At 46.4% G+C, this 22,576-nt stretch overlaps 1 protein-coding gene across 6 annotated transcripts in view; it reads right to left on the reverse strand.

The window, feature by feature from the left end:
- The window catches only part of NCAPH (non-SMC condensin I complex subunit H), a 42,482-nt gene that overhangs the window by 14,384 nt on the left and 5,522 nt on the right, over window positions 1-22,576 (reverse strand). For 3 of the 6 annotated variants that reach the window (XM_036453975.2, XM_036453971.2, XM_036453976.2), the window contains exons 1-9: window positions 18,688-18,833; window positions 10,695-10,911; window positions 10,443-10,533; window positions 9,396-9,488; window positions 8,925-9,063; window positions 8,423-8,547; window positions 5,002-5,191; window positions 3,971-4,062; window positions 3,054-3,259 (exon numbers count right to left, since the gene is read on the reverse strand). In XM_036453975.2, coding sequence (XP_036309868.1) covers window positions 3,054-3,259; window positions 3,971-4,062; window positions 5,002-5,191; window positions 8,423-8,547; window positions 8,925-9,063; window positions 9,396-9,488; window positions 10,443-10,533; window positions 10,695-10,911; window positions 18,688-18,706 — 1,172 coding nt within the window. In that variant the 5' untranslated portion in view covers window positions 18,707-18,833. Of the gene's footprint in view, window positions 1-3,053; window positions 3,260-3,970; window positions 4,063-5,001; window positions 5,192-8,422; window positions 8,548-8,924; window positions 9,064-9,395; window positions 9,489-10,442; window positions 10,534-10,694; window positions 10,912-18,019; window positions 18,041-18,256; window positions 18,376-18,687; window positions 18,834-22,576 lie in introns of those variants that run through there. The other 3 variants (XM_045587262.1, XM_036453973.2, XM_036453972.1) reach the window with 3 other exon arrangements.

A 22,576-nucleotide genomic window follows, 5' to 3' on the forward strand; every position in this document is an offset into this window, starting at 1 on the left:
GGTATGCTCAGTGGTTGAGCATCATCCTGTGAATCAGGAGATCACGGTACAATTCTCAGTCAGGGCACATGCCTGGATTGCGGGCTTGATGCCAGTGGGGGGCATGCAGAAGACAGCTGATCAATGATTCTCTGCCATCATTTATGATTCTATCTCTCCTCCTTTCCCTTCTTCTCTGAAATGAAATGTATTTTTTTAAAAGTGAGTCTGTGGGCCAGGGCTGGACTGAAGGCCTGGAGGCTTGAACTCTAGCCATTTACTAGTAGGAATTCTTACAGTGCTTTGGGGAGGCAGCCTCCTGGTCCCCACTCAACAGCTAACCTAACCACAGTCTTTCTCAAAGCTTGCCAGCCATCGAATCTCTCCTCCCCTAGAAGAATTCTATTTCTTCCACACCGCCCCGCTTCCTTCAGCTTAGCACCAGTTAGGTCACTAACATCTTCGGGTTAAAGGTCTCCTCCCGCCTGGCTCCTAGCACACACCTCACTCTTGTAGGCAGTGGGCAGGCTGTTTTGGGCCTGGACCTCGGGCAGTGAGCACCTCACCAAGTTATGCCTGCACCACAGAGAGACCAGGAAGAGGGAATACACAGACCTGCTCCTAAACATCGAGCACTCACTCAGCTGTGTCCTTGTTAATATACACACACACACCTTTCACACTGTGCACAGCTGTCACTGATGCCACCGAGGTACAGGAAACATGGGCGGGCTACACACAGGGGGATTTAATCCAGCATCGCCCCCACCCCACCCCATCCTGAGGCCTTTCAGGATGGTGAGGAGTTCTTAGCCGTGGTGGTTTAGGAAAATGGCAACACATGGCTAGCCTTACAGACTCCCAGCTAAGTGCTCTGGATGGAAGCTGTCATCCATAGCTCATTACGTGCAGCCAAGATTACATAACCTCTCTGAGCCTGTTTCCACATGTAAAATGGGGCAAATAGAACCTAATTATAGGACTGCTGTGAGGTGTAAGTGAGTACATTTTATATATTATATAGATTATATAAAACAATGCAGGTAAAGGTCCTAGCATAGTGTCTGGCTCAAAGCCAAAATAAGCAGCTCAATAAATATCAGATATCATTATAATCATCAAATCCCAACCCTTTGAGAAAAGAAAGAGCCTAAAAGGTGATGTCAGCCCAGCCAATGTTGTTCAGTGGTTGACGACTGACCTAGGAACCAAAAGGTACAGGTTTGATTCCATGGTCAAGACACATGCCTAGGTTGCGGGCTCAATCCCCAATAAGGAACATGCAGGAGGCAGCTGATTGATGATATTTCTGTCTCTCTCATCAATATTTCTATCTTTCTATCCCTCTCCCTTCCTCTCTCTCTAAAAAATAAGTAAATAATCAATCAATAAAAACATATTTAAAAAATAAACAGCTGATACCTCATATCCGACACCTCATATCTTCCACGGCAGGATCAAGTCCAAGTCAGTTCATTTACTGAGCTCCCAAAAGAGGCCAGCTCCATAGGGTATGGGACTTCAAGATGGACAAAACCCCAACTAGAACCTAAGAACCACCCCTAATGCACTCACTAGGATGGAGTCTAAGAGTTTGCTCTCTCTGGAGCTATGGAGAGAAATAGAGACACTTCTTCAAAACAAATATCTATGGTCCTAACAAAATAACCCAATGAAAGTGACTCTGCTATCATCAGTTCCTCAGTGTTCAAGAACAGTGACATTCTTCTCTGACATTGAAAATGTCGCACTAAGCTGCCTGCCATGTCTCACTTCTTAGAAGACAGGATGGGAACAAGGAACAAATCACAGTTCAACAGCACAAATCAGCCAGCAAGGAGAGTGCTAAAGGGCCAGATGCTGTGTCTCCAGGTACCAAATGTCCAGCGCCTTGATGTCCACTCCAACTAAAAGGCATTAATTAATAGAATAGTTTCCCACATGGGCAGACAAAATGAGCTCAAGAAAGCAGCTTCTTACCCTGGAGACATTAAAGCAATGCTCTTGAAGGGATTCTTGCCTCAGTGGGAAATGACACTGGATGACTTCTAAGGTTTTCACATACTGAAGCAACTTGTTTGTCCCCAATCCAGGGTTGCAAAGCTGCTCTTAGAGGCACAGGCGACAACAGAGGGCCTGTTCTACACGTAGGCCTATTCAAGACCTTTAGGGGCCCTCAGCACTACAGGATTTTATGAGATCCTACTTCCAAATGATATTCAAAGTTTAAACAATATTAATCTGTTAAGTACATATAATAAAGGCCAAGAAAGTTCTGATTTTCTTAGATGGTTACTAACGTAATAAACTGACTACAGACCAATTTTACCCGCCCCGTATGCTCAATGATATCTACCTATTGTGTTCCCCCTGCTCTGCTTGTCCCCGGTAACCAACACTGTCCAGTCCACTTTGCCTGGTCCTTCAGGCAGGGACCACATTTTTTCTGTAAGCAGCACATCAGCCTGTTCCCATCTATAACAACAGGGAGCAATTTAGCCAAAAGCTGGACCAGCTGCAGTGTGCAGAAAGGGGCCCCCTCTGTGCTACCAAATGCAAGTGCTACTAATAGCCACCACTGAAGAAGCTACTATATTCCCGCTACTTTCCCCCAGCACTTCACCTATTTTAGTTCTATCCTTACAAACTCCTGCAACGTCAGGTTTTTGTTGTTTTGTTTTGTTTTTTAATTCTCACCTGAGGCTATGTTTACTGATTTTAGAGAGAAGAAAGGACAGAGAGAAAAAGATAGATTAGTTGCCTGCTCTGAAAATCAAACCCGAAACCCAAGTAAGCGCCCTGACCGGGAATGGAAGCTGCAACCTTTTGGTTTATGGGATGATGCACAACCAACTGAGCCACCTGGCCAAGGCTGCAATGTCAGTTTATAACCAATTAAGTAGCTGAGCTGACACTCAAAGGCAGTATGATTCCACTGTGAGTCGGGTGGCTCCACCTGTCTGGACAACATGGCCCAGCAGCCCAGCTATCCAAAGAGAGGGAATGAGACTGTCCCAGAAAGAAATCTGGGGAAAATCCCACAGGAACATTCTCCACGGCCCTGACAGCCTTACTGGCAGCTTTGACTACGGCAGGGGTCCTTCCAGCTCCTGAACTCCGTATGATCCCCAGAGGTAGTGTGGTCCAGTTCGTCATTGGCATCAAAGTCATCCTCCAGAGGCCCTTCAGGGACGTCCCCGCCATCACTGTCCTCGATCTCAGCGTTGATGTCAAATACCTGATCATTCTTCTTGAACTTGTCTACCAGGGCTGATACAGACTAGAGGAACAAAGAGAGAGTTCTCATTCTAGTGACCACGGTCACCGCTGGAGGAATGCCCCCTCCACTCCCCAATGTTCTCATAACAGAAAAGCGGGGAGGAAGTTTATATTGTGCAGTACAGAACGGAGCTGTACTGTCTTTTGTAAAATGTGAAACAGGACTCTACATCATTAGCTACATGTTTAGAGAAAAGTGTTGTCCATGGAGACAATTTGTTTTGGAAGTTGTAGTAAGTAGGCTAAAGGGGCCTGGCTAAAAATACACAGAGGAAAGCTTTGCACGTGACAATTTCTCAGGAAACTCTGTGCCAAGGGACTCAATCTCAAAGAGCAGGAAATTCCTCGAGCTTGACAGCAGCTCGAGACCAATGGCCACGACATAACCACGTTCAAGAGTAAATCTGACAGAAACATGTACCCAGGAATGGCAGGGCTGCCTCGTGCAAGGGGAGCACAAAGCTGGTCCCAGAACTCACCCACCTGTCCACTGGTCTTGCTGGATCTCACAACCCCACTCCTAGTTCCCCCTGACGTTCCCAGGTTTTAGTCCCTACAAAAGTGCCAAAGGAAATGCTTTCTCTACTTGTGACTAAATAAAAATGATGCCCCAGCTTCCCATTGGGCAGAACTAATCTCAGACTGTCTGTCTCACTGAACCACAAGGTGCTAGAGAAATGCCCGCAGCCCTGAGAAGTCCAAGGGCCCACACCTCATTATGAGTCTCGCTGTCCCATTTTGTGAACTGGAAGCCAGCCAGGGAAGGGCAGATCTGGCGGTCCTCCGTACACTGCTCCAGGAGTGCTGCGGACAGGGAGAGCACAAGGTTACGGTGAGCAGAGCCGGCTCGTCACTCCCAGAAGGATCAGAGCAGCAGGGTGTCGAGGGAGGCACAGTCACCGGGCAGAGAGAATGGCTGCTCTCCGGGAGGGGCAGATACATAGGCACCCCATTGATCGCAGGCTGCTCACGAGCATTCCAACAATTAGTAAAACCCTCGAGCAGAAACCTGCACATACATGTGACTATGAGACAGATCCCACGCCTTTTGCTATAGACGGAACATGAAAACCCCTCCCTCAGAGTGTGCTCAGTAAACAGCCCGATCATGTCATTTCACCTGCCTCCCAGGATTAGAGCCCCACCGGAGCACATAACTTGGAAAAAGATTAATACAAAACTGTTCTACTGACCAATCTGAGAGAAGACTGAAAGAGGAGAAAGCACTGGGGGCGTGAAGGGAGAGGACAGGACAGGGTAAAATCCTTGCCAAGACAGCATACGAGGCTGACAACAGGGCAGGTCTGTTCTCAGACTCCCAGAGAGCCATCTGTGAGCAGTTCCCAATGCCCCCTTCTCCCCAGGAAACCCCCCCCCCCCCCAGATTGGTAACAGGTAAGAGTGAGACCCCTCTGGCTTGACAAGTCTCTCAAAGCCCATTCCCTAAATCAAACTCTAACACTCCGGTCAGCCGTGGGCTCCAATACGTGACTATGAGAACTGGCTGCTATGGGGCATCTGAGTGACTGGCACAGCCAGGCCGAGAACAGGAGAGCACTAGAAACTCCTGTTTCAGACTCCGCATGCTTCAGAAAGGGGGAAAGTCAGTTTCACCCAAGAGGGTGCCCAATTTGGCCCTCCAGAGGAATCTTCCGGAGGACACCAGGCGCTTTCTACTCCCCAGGGTTATAAGAATTGTCTCCAATGACTGACATCTCGGTGAAAGGCATTGTGTGGACTTACCTTTTAAATCTGTCATTTCTACCCAATCTAAATCTGGCATCTCAGGGGGCTCTGCACTGGAGAGGGTCTGGACATCCGAAGGGAAAAGCAGCTCGCTTCTGTAGTCGTGGCAGTGGAGGGTGGAGAGGAACACCCCTGCTGTGCTGCACTCATCAAATGAGGCTGCAGTCTTCTGAAACAGGGGATCGATCTGAGCACAAACACAGGGAACCCAAGGTTATGGAAAAGAGCCAAAGGAAATACCAAATCCATTCAGCTCATCACGGCTGCACACACTGGACTGAAATGTCTCTGCACATAATCAAAAGTGGATGGGGCCCTAGCCGGTTTGGTTCAGTGGATGGAATGTCGGCCTGCGTACTGAAGGGTCCTGGGTTCAATTCCAGTCAGGGGCATGTACCTCAGTTGCAGGCTCCAGGGCGCATGCAGGAGGCAACGAATCAATTTTTCTCTCACATCAATGTTTCTCTGTCTTTCCCTCTCTTCCATTCTCTCTAAAAATCAATGAAAAAATACCCTCGGGTGAGGATTAAAAAAAAAATTGTTGAAAAGATATAATTTTTTTTAAAAAAGTGGATGGGGCTTTCTAACTGATCAGACAAAGGCCTGTCCCAACAGATACCAGTTCAAAAGAAAGGTTGTATGTAGTCAGATAAATAAATAGATGCCACTCAAGTACATAGCACATGATCGCAACCTTATAACACATTAACAAACACATTTGTTAAAACCTGAACAGTAACCTTATTTTGGTCTCTTTTCCTAAATCACCATTTTTAATGCTTTTTAAAAATATATTTTTATTGATTTCAGAGAGAAATGAAGAGGCAGAGAGAGACAGAAACATCAATGATGAGAGAGAATCATTGATCAGCAGATGATCACGCCCCGCACTGGGGATGCAACATGCAAACCGGGCATGTGCCATGACCAAGAATCGAACAGTGACCTCTTGGTCCACAGATCAGCACTCAACCACTGAGCAATGACGGCCAGGCTCCATTCCCTTAATTCTAAGTGCCTCTCTCTCTGACAATCACCTCCCAACTGCATAGGCTACCGGAGATGTCTCCAACAAGTCTGATCCCACCAGGCCCTATAACTAGTGATAAATTACTTTACACTCACTACCTTCCCAGCTATAATTCCATAAGCAATGATTGTGACCACTCCCATGCACATGCTCTTAACTCCAGCCTCTTTCTGTGTCACATTCACTCAGCTAACCACAATCCTTTGTTAAACACAATTTTCTGCCTACTCCACGCTTGCACCCACACAGCTTATCATGATGAAAGAAAGCATGCTGACTGACCTCACTTCAAATCCATCAAATGGACCCCAAGTATTGCCTGGCAAGCAAACTATATTTCCCTAGTCCATTTTCTTACTATCAGCCCCAGGTGATTCCTTCCTTTCTAGCTTTTTCTTTCCTCAAACCTCTTAACACTTTCTTCCTCCACACTCTCTGTCAGTTGATGATGTGGCTTCCTATTTCAACTGGGGTTGGGGGAGGAGATGGACACTCAACCAGAAGAGACTGACCCATTTCCCATCGGTGTTGGGCTCCTCAGCCAGCCCCATCAATGCTGTCCATCCCCTTCCCTTCTCACATATTCAAGAATGCCATGCTAGCATTTCTCTGTTCTTTTCTGCATTGTCAGTAATTCTTTCTCCACTAGATTGTTGCCATCAACAAGCAAACATGTTAATTCTCCCATTTAAAAAAAACACAAAACTTCCAGATCTTACTTTCCTCTCCATTTGCCTATCCATCACTCTTTAGAACAACAGCCTATATCAGTTTCTTCCTATTTGTTTTCCCCCATTTACTGTGAAAAATTTCACACCTACAAGAATGCTGAAAAAGTAATATGAATTTCCACTTAACTTTTATCTAGACTCCCCAATTGGTAACATTTTGCATATTGCCTTTCTCTTCCTCCCTCTCCACCCAGAACTTCTTTGAAAGTAAAGATCATGACCCTCACTCTACTTCTCTGCCAGTTATTAAGCCATTACTGCCTCTCGCCTCCGAAACTGCCTTCTATTCTCTCTGATGCTGGGTCTGTGTCCATATTCTGGCTTTGCCAGCAGCTTGCTGTTGGGATCCACCAATAAGGGGCACTAGAAAGAGACTACAAGGCTAGCGGGAGAAGGGACTTCTGCAGACCTCCTATTTGTCACCCAGCAGTGCTTCTTCATTCCAGACGTGACAGGCCCTCCCTGTAACAGTAGCTGCATCAATCTCCTTTTTCTCACTCAAAGAACCAGCCCCACTGTGTGCCGCAGACACCAGCACCAAGCAGCATGCTCTCTGGGTGCTTGGCCCATGAGCCCTTCTTCCAAATTCAGGAGCACCAGCACAGCCAAGAAGGATCTCTTTCTTGGAGGCTTGAGCTTCAGTTCCACAGGGCCCCTCCAAGCTCATTAGCAGCTTCAGGTCGCCAGATTTAACGTGGCTCGTCATTCCCACCTCCCTGAAACTCCCACGCTCCCTCATTTGGATACCATTCTGTCCTGGCTTTCCTCAGACCTACTGGATGTTTTCCCTTCAGCTTACTCAACTCTTAAAATTGGGGCATCCCCCAGGGCTCAGTCCTTCTTCCACATGCAAACATCCCCCTGGTGATCAAGTCCAGTCTCGTGACCTTAATTACCATTTATGAATGTCATGGAGATAACAAAGAAGTAATCTAGACCATTGTTGGTGGGAGAGCAAGTTAGTACAAACTTTTTTTGAGAATTTTCTTATACATATACTTCCAGAAGAGTGCAAAGATGTTATGTACAAAAATGTTCATAGAGATATTGTTTATAATAGCAAAATTTTTAAAAATATTCTGGCAGCACTTGTTTGCTTCAATTAACTGTGATAATTATAAATGAAGCTCCAACACCACTCCTGTAAGCAGATTCCTTAAGTTTGCCAAATTGTATTGGCTGCTTACAGCAAGGACTCTGGAGCAGACCACTTAGCTTCCCATCCAGGTTTACAGACTAGCTGTGTCATCTTGGGCAAGTTACTTAACAGCTCTGCACCTCAATCACCTCTTCATAAAATGTAGCAAGGATGTTAGAAGGATTAAATACGTTAACAATGTTCACACTCTCAGGGCAGCACAGGGGCCTAGCAAGTACAGAATAAAAGTTCACTAATGCCAGCATTGCTGCATGTACTAAGAAATGTTTTAATCAGATTTCTCCGTAATTTGCCATCTTCTTCTACTTAGTCATTCTGAAACACTGAGGGAAAGCAGGGACTTGCCCATCAGTCTTTCTGAAAGGCTAAAGGATGACACTGAAGAGACCTGTTGAATGTTTTACCCCTTGAGACCTAAACAAGCACAGATCAGCAAGGCAGGCTCAGCACCCACGTCTCAAATGAGTCAGAGACCACAGTGTGCACACGGCTCCTCACCTCACACTTCCGATCCGCCTCGGAGACATTGAGGTTGTTTATATTCTGCTCGATGGTTTTGTGCGAGTGCTTCTTCTTGGGCTTTGGAGCCTTTCTAGTAGTTCCTGTTTCAGTCACACTTCCATCTAAAGAAGGAATAAGACTGTGTACTGCAAGGACTGCTTTGGAGGGTGCAACTGAACTTCAAGTTCCTCAAAACTCTAAAGAGTGACGGGGACAAACACATGCCATTCTCTCACAGCAACAGGCACATCTATCTGCAGCTGAAGGAGAAACCAAACTACTCAATTAAACTTCTAAGGTCAATTTCCGAAGACCCACAAATCAGAAGTTCCCTAACTGGTGATGTTCACTCAGTCAGACCTAAATAAAATCTAAAGCTTCTCAAGACAAATCGGAAAATGTCCATGTCTTCACAAGATAACTGACTGCTTGTGACTTCATTCCAATGTGTTACTCACATAACCACGTGCCACACCCTTTAAGAAGCCCACACACGTACCTGCAGCATGGCTCTCTGCCTCTTCTGGAGATGGTGCATCTTTGCCCAGCCCCCCAAGGACTCTGTACACGTCAGCGTGGACAGCATCCACACGCACCGCATAGATCTTGGTGCTGGCATCCAGAGTGCCCGCAGCCACCTAGTCAGACAAGCAGAGCTGTACTTGTGGGAATACATAAAAAGGGTGTGCTGAACAGGCAAAACACAGCAAGCTTCATAAAATATTTACCTGTCCGTATGAAAAAAGTGACAAAGATCCCTAAGACTGACAGGGATTAGACAACATAACAGAAAGATAGCTTTTCTACATTTCGTCAGTTAAGGAAAAGAAAGTAAAGTACCGGTAGTTAACAATATGTCTTAAACAAGGGAGAATCTCATGTGTTTGTAGAATTTAATGATTGTGCTATACTAAGTATCAGAAATACTCATCATTAATTCAGATACAAGAGAAGGTGATATCCTTCTTACTTTAAAGTTGGTCAGTTCGGTGTCTTTCTGTTTAAGAATTTCTGACATGAAATCAATCAAATGCAAGCCAAAAGCATTCTTGGTAGTGATTTTCTAGAAAGAGAAAATTGCAGAAACAATTGTTATTTATAGCAGAGGTTTACATAAGTGATGCTACGCTACGAGGTAGCTAAGTTTTATTAAACAGGGACATCCCACATCTTGCCCCAGATATCAATTCCCACAAACACTCGAGACACAACTAATACATATGTGTCCCTCCTCATTCTCAAGTCCTAGAGAGTCACAGCGCATGACTCCTGAGTGCTCACTGTGCAGCCTGTTCTAAATACTGTACACCAGCTGGGACTGGTTTGGCTCAATGGATAGAGCGTCGGCTTGGGGACTGAAAGGTCCCAGGTTCGATTCCGGTCAAGGGCATGTACCTTGGTTGCGGGCATATCCCCAGTAGGGGGTGTGCAAGAGGCAGCTGATCGATGACTCTCTCTCATCGATGTTTCTGACTCTCTCTCTCCCTTCCTCTCTGTACAAAATCAATAAAATATATTAAAAAATAATAATAAAATAAATAAATAAATAAATAAATAAATAAATAAATAAATACTGTACACCAAGGGACCCCATCACCCGCAGAACAACTCTATGAGCAGGCACTATTCTTATTCTCATTCTACAGAGGACCCTGCAGCAAATGGTTGAGTGACTTGCCAAGACCACACAGCTTATAAGTGGCAGAGACAGGATTCTAATTCAAGTGAGCTCTAAAACTCACATTTAGCTCCACAACTCTACTATCTGTTCCAGAGCCCACACTATTATCGCCAAGCCATGCTGATATACTGCAGGTGACAGGCAACCTGTCAGAAGGTACACCAAACGTATATAAGAAACAGTAAAACCATAATGAAAGCACCAACACTAAGAGGAGTCGCTGGAGAATAAAAATACACAGTTATTACGGATCATGCATTCTCTATAGAATCAAGGCTAGATTTCCCGGTGCTCAAGCTGCAGAAGCTTCACTGATAAACCCCAGTAGATACTCACGTTTTCAGTGGAGAGTTTGATACAGGTGGAATAATGCTCTGTAATCTGTGTGTTTGTAAACTTTGGAATTGTAGCTGAAATGTCAATATTCCTAAATGAAAAACAAAAAATAAAAAACTCTGGTGTGGACCCATGATGCTGTAACTTTTCAAAATCAAGACCCAGAATGCTCGAGGTAGTGTGGAGATGCCAGGCCCATGCACCATGTCACGGTGGTGGGCCACCCCAGGAGGCAGCCCAGAACACACTCACCGACTGGAGGGGGAGGCCAGCAGACGGGGCGAATCTATGCTGAACTGTAGCTCAAAGGCCCGGGAGCGCCTCCGCTGCAGACGCTCCTTTTCGTCGTCATTCTGAGGGAAGTCTTCAAGAACTGGAGTGCCAGGAGTGTTGAGAGGGGCCTTCTTAGGTGGGGGCATCGAGAACACCCGTTTTGATGGTGAGGCATTGAGGGAGTGTCCACGGGTCTCTGAAGAACAGTGATTCATTGTGTTCACAGTGATGGAACAAAACACTTGCTCAAGAACCTTCAACAGAATGTTTCCTAGATCTAAAGGGGACTTGGGACCTATCATTAGATGGAAGTGCACTGCACAATGCCAACCAAGACTGCTGCCAACTTAAGAGTCTATGGCTTGAGCCTCTGTAGTGTGCTTTTCTTGGGGGTGAGGGGCTGCTGATGCTTCCTTCCCCATGGGACAAACATCACTATGTGAACCCCAGCACTACTGGGCTATAAAGATGGGTTAAGAGAAAGTTGCTGCCTCTGATAAGCTCACAAACTAACAGAACAACAGACACATACGCATACTCCCAGGGGAGAGAAACAGATGCCGTGATAAGGGTGAGATATGGGCTATTAAGTCAGATTAAACCAGGTTCTAATCCCAATGGGACACAGAGAATAAACAACACAAATGTGTAAAATAAATATAACATGCCAAAGAATCACCCACAGATTGCTCGGTAACTGCAAAGGGAAGGATGGTTCTAACAACAAAGTCTAGCAGTCACCAAGTTAACAAAACAACCAATGTAGGAGAAACCAAGATGGCGGCATAGGGTAGACACCTGAATGCAGCCTACGACAAGAAATTTGAATTTAGAACTGGAAAGCAGGGGAAACATCACCCTGAAGCCCTGGACGGCTGGCTGAGAGAAGGCTCTACCATCTGGGAAGAGAGAAGGCACGCTGAACCTCAGGAACTGTGAAGTTGCAGAGAACTGTGCATGCGAAAAGGCGGCCGCCGACTTGGCTGCTGGCTTGCTTGCGGAACGCGGAGAGGGCGGGCCAAGTTCACTACTGGCTTACTCCCTGCGCAGAGAGGGCAGACTGCCTATGCGGAGCTAGCTTTCTTGTTCGGGAGGAAAACAGAATCACCCTATTGCCCTGATAGACGGCCCCAGGCAGGGAGAGGCCAGACTGTCAGGCAGTGGGCAGAGATCTCTCGGAGGTGTATGAAGCCAGCGGCCATTACTGCGGGACTCAGAAACCAGACCCTTGTAGGGAGGGGCTGAATAAAGTTTGTCTGCACCACCCCGAGACTCCGCCCCATCCAAGCAGAGCACAGAAGCCCTTCCAGTGGCTAGCTTTCTCGTTTGGCCGAATAGGACTCTCTTAGGGAGGGACAGAAAGGAATCCAAAGCTTGTCTGCGCCTATACCAAAGAGGTGCGTGTGCCTGCAACCAATCTTCGGGATTCACCAAAGCTTGTCTGTGCCACCCCAAAACTCCGCCCCATCCAAGCAGAATACAGAAACCTTCCTAGCTGAGACACTTCTGATCCTCATAGCCAATCAGCTTGGAGATCAACACTTCCAAGTGATACCAACAACAAGCAAGGCTTAACAGCAAGACTGCACACACAGCCCACAAAGGGCTACACCAAGACTGTCCACCTCAGGTAACTGAGAGGCTGACCCAATCAATCATATAGGACATCACAAAGCCACCCTACCAACTCAGGGAAGCTGTGAAAATGCCGAGACAAGGAAACAGATCACAAACAAAAGAAATGGAGGACAAGAAGCGACTGGATATAGAGTTCAAAACCACGCTTATAAGGTTTTTCAAAAATTTCCTAGAAAAGGCCAATAAAATAAACAAGACCTATAGGATATGAAAAAGGATCAACTAGAAATAAAGAATACATTGTCTGAACTAAAAAATATTATACAGAGTCCTAAAAACAGAATGGAAGATCGCAAGAATCAAGTCAAAGATTTGGAACACAAAGAGCCAGAGGACACTCCTCCACAGACACAAGAAGATAATAGAATCCAGAAAGTTGAAGATAATGTAAGAAACCTCTGAGACAATTTCAAACGAACCAACATCAGAATTATGGAGGTCCCAGAAGATGAGAGAGAGCAAGATATCGAAAGAATACTGGAAGAAATAGTGACAGAAAACTTCCCCCACCTGGGGAAAGAAATAGACTTGCAAGTCCAGGAAGCACACAGAACCCCAAACAAAAGGAATCCAAAGAGGACCACACCAATACACAACATAATTAAAATTCTAAGAGCAAAAGACAAAGAGAGAATATTAAAAGCAGCAAGAGCAAAGCAGGTAGTTACCTATGAAGGAGCACCCATACGATTGTCAAATGATTTCTCAACAGAAACCATGCAGGCCAGAAGGGAATGGCAAGAAATATTCAAGGTGATGAATACAAAGAACCTACAGCCAAAAATACTCTACCCAGCAAAGCTATTACTCAGAATTGAAGGCCAGATAAAGAGCTTCACAAATAAAAGCTAAAGGAGTTCATCACCGCCAAACCAGAATTATATGAATTGCTGAAAGGGGTTCTTTAGGAAGAGGAAGAAGATATAGATAAAAATTATGATCAACAAATACATAACTATCAACAAGTGAAACTAAAAGCCAAGGGAATTAAAAAATCTGAACAATATTAACTAGTGAATGTAATAGAATCAGAGGTATGGAAGGGGAGTGGACTGACAATTCTCGGAGAAAAGGGGAGTGGGGGGTGTGGGAAGAGCCTGAACATAAACTGTGCACCTATGGATGAGGACAATGGGGGGTGGGGAAAGGGCAGAGGGTGAGGTGGGAACCTGGTGGAGGGGAGCAATGGAGGGGGAAAAAATGGGGAACATTTGTAATAATATGAACAATAAAGATTTATTTAAAAAAAACAAAAAACAATCAATGTAGCCTCTCTAAAAAGGAGACAGCTTGACTGACTCATCTCTTGATGGGACAAAATATGAAACTCACATCACCCATAAGATATTTTTGCCAAAGATGGGGAAACTAAATGTAACTAAGATTTTAGATCTAACTTCCATTTTATAAGAAATATAGGAGCAGCCAAAACCGATTTGGTTCAGTGGATTGAGTGTCGGCCTGCAGACTGCAAGATCCCATGTTCGATTCTGTTTAAGGGAACGTAACTTGGTTGCGGGCACATCCCCAGTAGGGGGCGTGCAGGAGGCAGCTGATCGATGTTTCTCTCTCATTAATGTTTCTAACTCTCTATCCCTCTCCCTTCCTCTCTGTAAAACAAAACAAAAAATAAAAAACTCTGGCGTGAATCCATGATGCTGTAACTTTTCAAAATCAAGACCCAAAATGCTCGAGGTAGTGTGGAGATGCCAGGCCCATGCATCTCCACACTATATATATATAAATAGAGGAGCAAGTTAAATGATATTACAAGGAAACATTCAGACAAATCGAGGATGTGAGATAGTTTACAAGACAACTGACTTAGTCTCTTAGAGAAGTCAGTGTCAAAAAAAATGCAGGGGGGAAAGGGGGTCTTCTCAATCAAAAGAAACCAAAGAGGCATACAAAACAAACAAGCAAAAGTCTTAACATTCAGCCGAAACCGGTTTGGCTCAGTGGTAGAGCGTCAGTCTGCGGACTGAAAGGTCCCGAGTTCGATTCTGGTCAAGGGCATGTACCTTGGTTGCGGGCACATCCCCGGTGGGGGGTGTGCAGGAGGCAGCTGGTCGATGTTTCTCTCTCATCGACGTTTCTAGCTCTCTATCCCTCTCTCCTCCTCTCTGTAAAAAATCAATAAAATATATTTAAAAAAAAAAAAAAGTCTTAACATTCAGCCAATCCTTGGTCAAACAAAAAAATCAGCTAGAAATATTTTGGGGACAAAAAGGGAAATTTGGAATACAATCTGAGAGAATACTGATTTTTAAAACTAATTTTTATTTATTTTTAAAAAAATATTTTATTGATTTTTTTTTTACAGAGAGGAAGAGAGAGGGATAGAGAGTTAGAAACATCGATGAGAGAGAATCATTGATCAGCTGCCTCTTGCACCCCCACAACTGGGGATGTGCCCGCAACCAAGGTACATGCCCTTGACAGGAATCGAACCTGGGACCTTTCAGTCTGCAGGCTGACGCTCTATCCACTGAGCAGAACTGGTTTTCCGCTTAAAACTAATTTTTATTTTCTTACATGTGATAATGATTATTATGGTATGTAGAATATCTTTACTTTTAGAAGATGCATGAGAAACAATTTAGGGGTGATATAACATGATGTCTACAACTTTCATCTGAATTGGTAAAAAAAAAAAAATATGTGTATGTAAGGGGGGGCTAAGGTTGGCCCATTAGCGATTGTTGGATCTAGGTACTCAGTATAAGCTGTTTGTTGTGTTGGCCTTCAATGTCCCTGTGTTTTAAACATTTTCATACAAGAAGTCGGAAAATAGATGGCATGCTGCATGACCATGACTGTGCGGAGAAAAGTAAAGCCCGGAAGGACGGGACTGGAGGCAGAGGCTGTTAACTACTGTGGTTAGGAGAGGCTTCACTAGGAAGGAAGCCTCAGAACAAGACCGCAGAGATATTTGGGGGAAGCTACACCGAGGCAGAGGGAACTGCAAGCACCGAGGCTGGAACGTGCCTGGCATGTCTGAGGGGCCATGTGGCTAAAGTGGAGGGAGAGAGGATGGGGTCAGGCTCTCCAGGGCCTGGTAGAGCAGACACCAAGTCAGGGTAAGGGAAGGACAGCTGACAGGGGGTAGAGCCTTATTCACAGGCCACTGAAAAGATTGTGGCTTTCAGGTGGAGTGAGAAGAGAAGTAATTGGACAATGGTGAGAAGAGAAATAAAGTGATCTAACTTCTGCTTCAAGAAAATCACAATGGCTGTTGTGATGAAAATTGAAAATGGAGCAGAACTGACAAGCAGAGATAGATTAGGGGGCAACCATCAATAGCTGGTATGATGGATGCAATTCTCATCTCCCAGTGTAATCACAATAGTCCCTATGGAGCAGTGGTTCTCCACCTTTCTAATGCCTCGACCCTTTAATACAGTTCCTCATGTTGTGGTGACCCCCAACCTTAAGTTGTGGCTAGGGGAGCAGATTCAATGGTGGACTTTGGATATTCTCTCTCTCTCAAAGCTTCACCCAAGGATATTTTTCTATTGATTTTTAGAGAGAATGGGAGGGGAAGGATGGGGGGAGAGAGAGAAATATCGATGTGAGAGAGAAACCTAGATTGGTTGTCTCCCATAGGGGCCCGGACCCCTCTGAGGACTGAGGTACGTGCCCCTGACTGGAATCAAACCCGAGATCCTTTGGTCCACAGGCTGACCTTTTAACCACTGGGCAAAACCGTCTTGGGCTGGATGATCTCTTTTGATTTTCTTTTCTTAGGAAAATAGAAAGCAAGTGAAAACCGAAAACTCCACAATTAAGTGTAAAGGTTGGGGAAGAGATTTCAGAAGAAAAAGGAAGGAAGGAAATAACCATCTAGGAGAGGAGTGGGTGAATCCGAGAATAAAGCGTGACTGCTGAGTAGTCTTAGGGTCCCCTTGGCCATCCAGTGCACTGGGCAGAGTAGGCAAAGTTGGATTAACCAGAGTTGTGATTTAGTCAAGCAAGTGTAAGAAAGTAAGAAGAGGGCAAGGGGTTGCAGGTGGATAAAAGGGAGTGATTACACTGACCATAGAATGTAAGCTAACTAAGGAGGGAACAAGGTCATGAGAGAAGTAGGAACAGTGAAAAGAATATTGGATCTGCTGGGTCATCAAAAGATTGTTGGAGTCAGGGAACAGAGGGAGTGGGTTGGAAAGCTAGGAGTGGTATTGAGAAAGGGGGTCTTAAAATTGAGATTGTAGAGTAGTGCTGCTGATAATGACAAGGTCTAGGGTAGGGGTGTCGAACTCTGAAATCAGAGAAGGGGCCAAAATCTAAAATCCAGCCTAAATCGCAGGCCGAATGGTTTACTGAACAGTCATAAACTGTCATTGTGATGGAAACGCAGCGGAGTGCAGTGATGACAGCGCGGTGCGGGCCACATTGCAAGGCCTGGCGGGACGGATTTGGCCCGCAGGCCTTGTGTTTGACACATGTGGTCTAGGGTGTGACTATGGTAGTGAGTGCTGAGTCTTTTATGATTGGGAGAAGCAAGATCACTGGAAGAGAGAGATGAGGAATCAGAGACCTTGGAAGAAAATTTCCAAATTTAAGAAACAGAAAGCCTGTTTTCAAACCCCAGCTCCATCACTTACTAACTGGGAAAATCTGAAACATAATGCCCAAAGCCATTTGCTTCTTCATCCTCTAAATGAGAATAAGAATGTGTATCTCAGATGGTTCAGAATTCATGATATTAAAAAATACATATGTACATTATAGCACAAATTTCATAGGAAGATACATAATAAACACTGAATTTTTTTGCCCATGTAAGGGGAAGGAAAAGAGTGGTGATTAGAAATTTTTTTTAAAAGAAAACATACAAGAACCTCACGTTTCCCTGATAACTTCCCACAAGCTGAGGAGTGATTAACAAAATTCTCAGATGAGATCAAAACAAAAGAAAAAGTAAAAACAGGAAGGTAGGAGGTAAGAGACATTTTTAGAGACTGAATCAAGAGGGTTTGTGACTATTTAGATGTGGGCACTGCAAGGTAAGGAAGGAGCTGGACTTGGGAGAAGAGAACAGAAATAGGAAGCGTTGGTGAAGGAATGTGTCTAAGAGGGAGACTGAAGATGGGATTAGAGGCACTCTTCAATTCCTGGAACATTCTCCGATTCTCGCACTGCTTTTGACATCATGCATCACGGTTACTGAGTTCAAAGAACACTTTCTGCATTCCCTTTCTCGCCTCCTACTCATTTTCAGCTCCCTCTAGTCTGACCCTCACCCCCGCCACCCTGTAACTATCATTGATCACCCACAATTTTCAAGTCACCAAATCCAGCACTTTTCAGGCCTCATCTCTCTTGAGATTCAGCAGCATTTGAAGCAAGCTGGCAACCCCGTTTCTCGAAACACTTTTGGCCTCTGTAACTTTCTTCCTTCTTTCCAGCTTCTAAATGTTGGTCCTGTAGTTTTCTCTACAGGCTTTTCACCTGTTCCCATGGTTTTACAAACTATGATGATGATACCCAAATTGATTCCTTCGGCCATGGGCCACTTTCTGAACGGCAATCTCTCATCCCTTATCCTGTGTTTACCGACCCCTTCCTTCCACCTGCCTGCCTCTGAGGGAAGTAATTTATCATGTCTAAAATATAACTCTAAATTCCCAAATGTCTTACCAAGGCCTACAGAGGCCCCTGCTCACCCGAGAGACCTGCTCACTGTGTAGTCTCCAAGCCCCGCCCTAGGTCACGCCAGGCCCTTCCTGCTAGCCCTCTTTTTTGCATTTGCTCCTCTGCCCGAAATACGTTCCCAGTCTCTGTAAGGGCTCCCCTCCCCCCGCTATCTCAATCACAGCTCTCAGTCTCGGTCTCACCGGTAAATTATTTCGTTCGTTTATTGTCTGTCTCCCCAACCAGAACACAGCAGCCTGGCATCTTACTTGTTCTTTACTGTGTCTCTGCGTCTGGCCCAAAAGGAGCATTCAGTATTGGTGGGATGGAAGTAAAATTTAATGCGAGCGTGTTAAGCATACAGCGGTGACCAAGCGGCTCTAACGCGCCTTCCTAGAAAACGGCCTTTGGGAGCGGAGACGCCGGCGCGGCGGTACCCGGGGAGACGGTTTCCGTCCGCGAACCGAGCGGACGCCCGAGGCCGCGTCCTGATTGGCGGAGCGCATCGCCGGCCCTCCCTCCTCCCTCCTCCCCCTTCTCTTCCCCTCCCCTCCCCCCGCCAGGCCCCCGGCCGACGGAGAGCTGAGGCACCGACTGGGCCGCGAACTCCGCGGACCCGCTCAGGCCCGGCCCCGGCCGTGGCCGCAGGACCCTCCTCGCGCCGGGCCTGCCCGCGGCGCCCCCGCACGCCCGCCCTCACCTGGGCCCGGAGGTCCCATCCTGCCGTCGCGTCGCCTCAACTGCTTTTAAATCGCGCGCCGACACCACTGAGCGTTAACGGCCGCGCTGACGTCACAGTGGGCGGGTCGGAGGCGCGCCTGCGCACACCGCCGGTCCGCCGCGGGGCGGGGAACCGCGCTCGAGAGGCGCCCGCGGGACCAGCCCAGGGAGGCGGCGTCCAGGCTCGGGTCCCGTGGGCTGCCCGGAGGGGTCCGTGGGGACCCCCGGGACAGGGTGAACTCCCTCCTCTGGAGCCCCGGGGCCCAGCGTGGACGGGGAAAGCCGGTGCCGGGGAACGAGGTTCCCGTCCCGGGGCGGAGCGGGCAGCGCGCGGCCCGGGGTGACGGGCGGGCGTGGGCGGAGGTGAGAGGGAGCCCACCCTGCAACGAGCGTTCCAGCGGGAAGGACAGGTGCACAAGGTTTCATGCACCTTTTTTAAATGAAAGCTTTCGTTTTTGTTCAATTTCTCGTGAAAACCATCCTAGTTCTCTCTAACCCCCTTTTAAATTATAAGGTGACCAGACGTCCCGCTTTTTAACAATTTGTCCCACGTCCCGCGGCGTTTTAAAAAAGTCCCGATTTTTTGAATGATTGTTTTAAAGTTAATGTCGAAAGTGAGGCGGGTCCTAGCCTGTTTGCCCAGTGGGTAGTGCCTGGGCCCGCGGACTGGAGGGTCGTGGGTTCCATCCCTGGTCAAGGACACCTCCCTGGGTTGCAGGCTCCACTCTCCCGGTTGAGGCGCGTGGGGGAGGCAACCAATCGATATGTCTCTCTCCTCTCCCTCCCATCTTTAAAAATCAAAGGAAAGGGAGGCGGATGCAATGTGCCGCCTGTCCCTTCACTCTCCTTCACCTGATCCCTGGATCTGATTCCAGAAAGATGAAACAGTCCTGGTGTGTGGGACTCCTGCCCTCTGGGTAGAACTTTTCCGCATCTCTGACACAATTTGCCTGCTGTTTGGTCTCATCAAATAACTAAATCGATACTATCCCCTGGCGACTGACCTGAGGCCACTTCACAGCAGCCATTCCCTTTCACTGAGGCCACATTCCATTTCACATTCCACTTGCTAAAACCATCATCCCCTTGGGACCTTCCTCGGATCCAACTTGCCCAGAGCATTCTCTGCCAGAAAACGCCAGCCTAGAGTCCTTTAAAATCTCTTGACTCCTTTAAAATCACCCTAGCTTTAGTCAGGAAGACTCCACTGTTCCTGGGCGCCACTTTGGGGGTCAGCCCATCTGGAATCCAGATGACCTAATTCATAATTTTTCTTCTTTTGGCCTTATGTATACCTCCTTCGGCAACCCTAACACCTGCCAAAGCTATCAGTGCTCCTCAATCAGTTTGGCAACCAAAAAAGTGCTACTCTTTGTTGAAAACTATGTTTTAAGCCTGTTTGTTTGCTTGAACTTGTTCTCTCTGCACTCACCAAATCTTTAGTGAAAGGCAATGTGGGGGAGAGGAGAGAAAACACTTTTACATATGCCTCATCTCCACAAGTGAAACCAGCCACCCAGGAGCCATCCTGGGCGCCCCCTCTCACTCCCGTACAATCCATTGAGTTCTCTTTTCTTCCTAAAAATCTTTTCAGTCGCATGTCTCTCCTTGACCCACCTTGCAGGTCTGCAGTAACCCACACCTGCTCTGACCCCGTTCTCGTGGGGTCCAGGTGATGGTTGCTAAGTACAAATCTGACCTGTTATTTTTCCTCCAAAGTCTAAAAGCATTTGAAAGGAACTAAATTTTTGCCACCCTTAAGCTGTCTTTTTGGGATATTGATTTTAAGCTGTTTGTTGAGAAACAAGACTCAGAACCTTTGACCCTCACTCCTTTGCTGCCTAAGATTCGGACAGATCTGCTTTAGGAAGGGAATCTTGGCTTAATCATCTTAAAAATCTTTACCCTAGCTTTAGTCAGGAAGAGTCCAGGCCTGTTAGCTAGATACCTCATGTCCCATTGTTTCTGAATTGCCTGGCAAGAATTTTCCTGCCATGTATAATCCGTTCTTCCTCAGCCACCTGTAAATCGCCCATTTTACCCATTCACCAACCCCTTTTCTTTGTCCAAAAATGTCATAAATATTGAATGTTGCCTCAATAGTGTCTTTGAACTTTTCATGTTTGTGTGAATTCCCCAGGAACATGTATTAAACATTTTTCTCCTGTTAACTTGCCTCTGTTCATTTGATTATTAGCCTAGGTGGGAAGGAAAGTATTAATTTTATTAATCTCTGCACATTAAAAAAAACTCCACTGCTCTGGGAACTTTTAAAGTAGTCTACAAGGTCTTGGCAGGGTCCTGTCCCTGAAGCCTCGCCAGCCTCATCTTACCCCCCTTTGCTCCCTGCCCTCCGGTCACATGGGCCTTCTTTCAGACTGGCCCTCACCAGGCCCACTTCCAGCATGGACTTAGGGCCTCTGCGCACGCCATGTGCTCCACATAGGATCCTCTTCGTCCCCTCTTCATCCAATTAGGTCACATCCCTTCTTCAGGGAGACCTTCCCTGATATACTTACTCAGCATCTGTACTGGAGGCTTTAGCAGAACATGTCACCTGTGAAATCTTACATGTGCTGGGGTGACAATTCATGTCTGTCCCCTCTCTAGACTGTCAGTTCCATGAGGATGAAGCTGTGTCCTTGCTCACTGCTGTTTTCCCAGGGCCTGGTGCTAGCCCTGGGCATAGCAAGCACTTAAATACATATTGAATGAGGGACACTGGAAGATAAGTTTAAATCCTAAATTGGGCATCTTAACCTCCTGGGCCCATTTTCTTCCCCATTTATAAAACAGTGATGAGCCCAACTGGCCGGCTGGTGCGGTACAGTGGCTGAGCGTTTATCTATGAGCCTGGAGGTCACAGTTCAATTCCCAGTCAGGGCACATGCCGGTTGTGAGTTCCATCCCCAGTTGGAGGGTGTCAGAATTCTGGCAGCTGATCAATGATTCTCTCATCATTGATATTTGTATGTCTCCCTCTCCCTTACTCTCTGAAATCAATAAAAACATGTTTAAAAATAAATAAAATAGCCCTAGCCAGTTTGGCTCAGTGGACAAGAGTATTTGTCTGAGGACTGGAGGGTTCCGGGTCTGATTCTGGTCAAGGGCATGTCTGGATTTCAGGCACTGTCCCAGTAGGGGGCATGCAGGAGGCAGCCAATCAATGATCTCTCATCATTGATGTTTTTAACTCTCTCCCCCTCCCTTCCTCTCTGAAATCAATAAAAATAAATATTTTTTAAAAAGTGATGAGAAGACCACATTTCACTGGGGTTTATGAGGAATTATTATAGTAATAGATAAACTCCCATGAGTGAGCACATGGGGTCAGTGTGTGCTAGGGTCCAGGAGTGAGCCTCTGGATTCCATGTCTGCACAAACTAAGAGCACTGGGTGTTGGGGTGATAGGTGGCCAGAATTGGAAGCCTCTGAAGAGCTGGCTTGGAACTCCTGGCAAAGGAAGGCTACTTGGTGACCCATTAGGTGAGGCATGCAGCTGTTCTGTGGTTATAATGGAACCTCCTGCTCTGGTGCCACGTACTGGGAGGAAGGGGCCAGCTCCACCTCCTGCTCTCTCTGAGTGCAGGCAGCTCATTCACCGCCCACTCCCAGCCCATCTTTTCTTTTGGGGGATTAGGAGTACAGAAGATGCAAAAAGATTAAGTGGTTTATCAGTGGTGTCAATGGTATGCAAAACTTAATTACCCTGTGTGTACAAAAGTAAAGTAGTGGAGCCCCTCCCCCATTCCTTCTCAGCAGAAAAGGGTCTTGCTCATTTCACTCCTCACTGAGATCTGCTTCCCCCAAATGAAAGCAAAGGGCCTCAGTTTAGGTGAAGAACAGTGTTATCAGTTGCCTGAACAGCA

Source organism: Pipistrellus kuhlii, unplaced genomic scaffold (assembly GCF_014108245.1).
Source record: "Pipistrellus kuhlii isolate mPipKuh1 unplaced genomic scaffold, mPipKuh1.p scaffold_m20_p_27, whole genome shotgun sequence".
NCBI classification, from domain to species: domain Eukaryota; kingdom Metazoa; phylum Chordata; class Mammalia; order Chiroptera; family Vespertilionidae; genus Pipistrellus; species Pipistrellus kuhlii.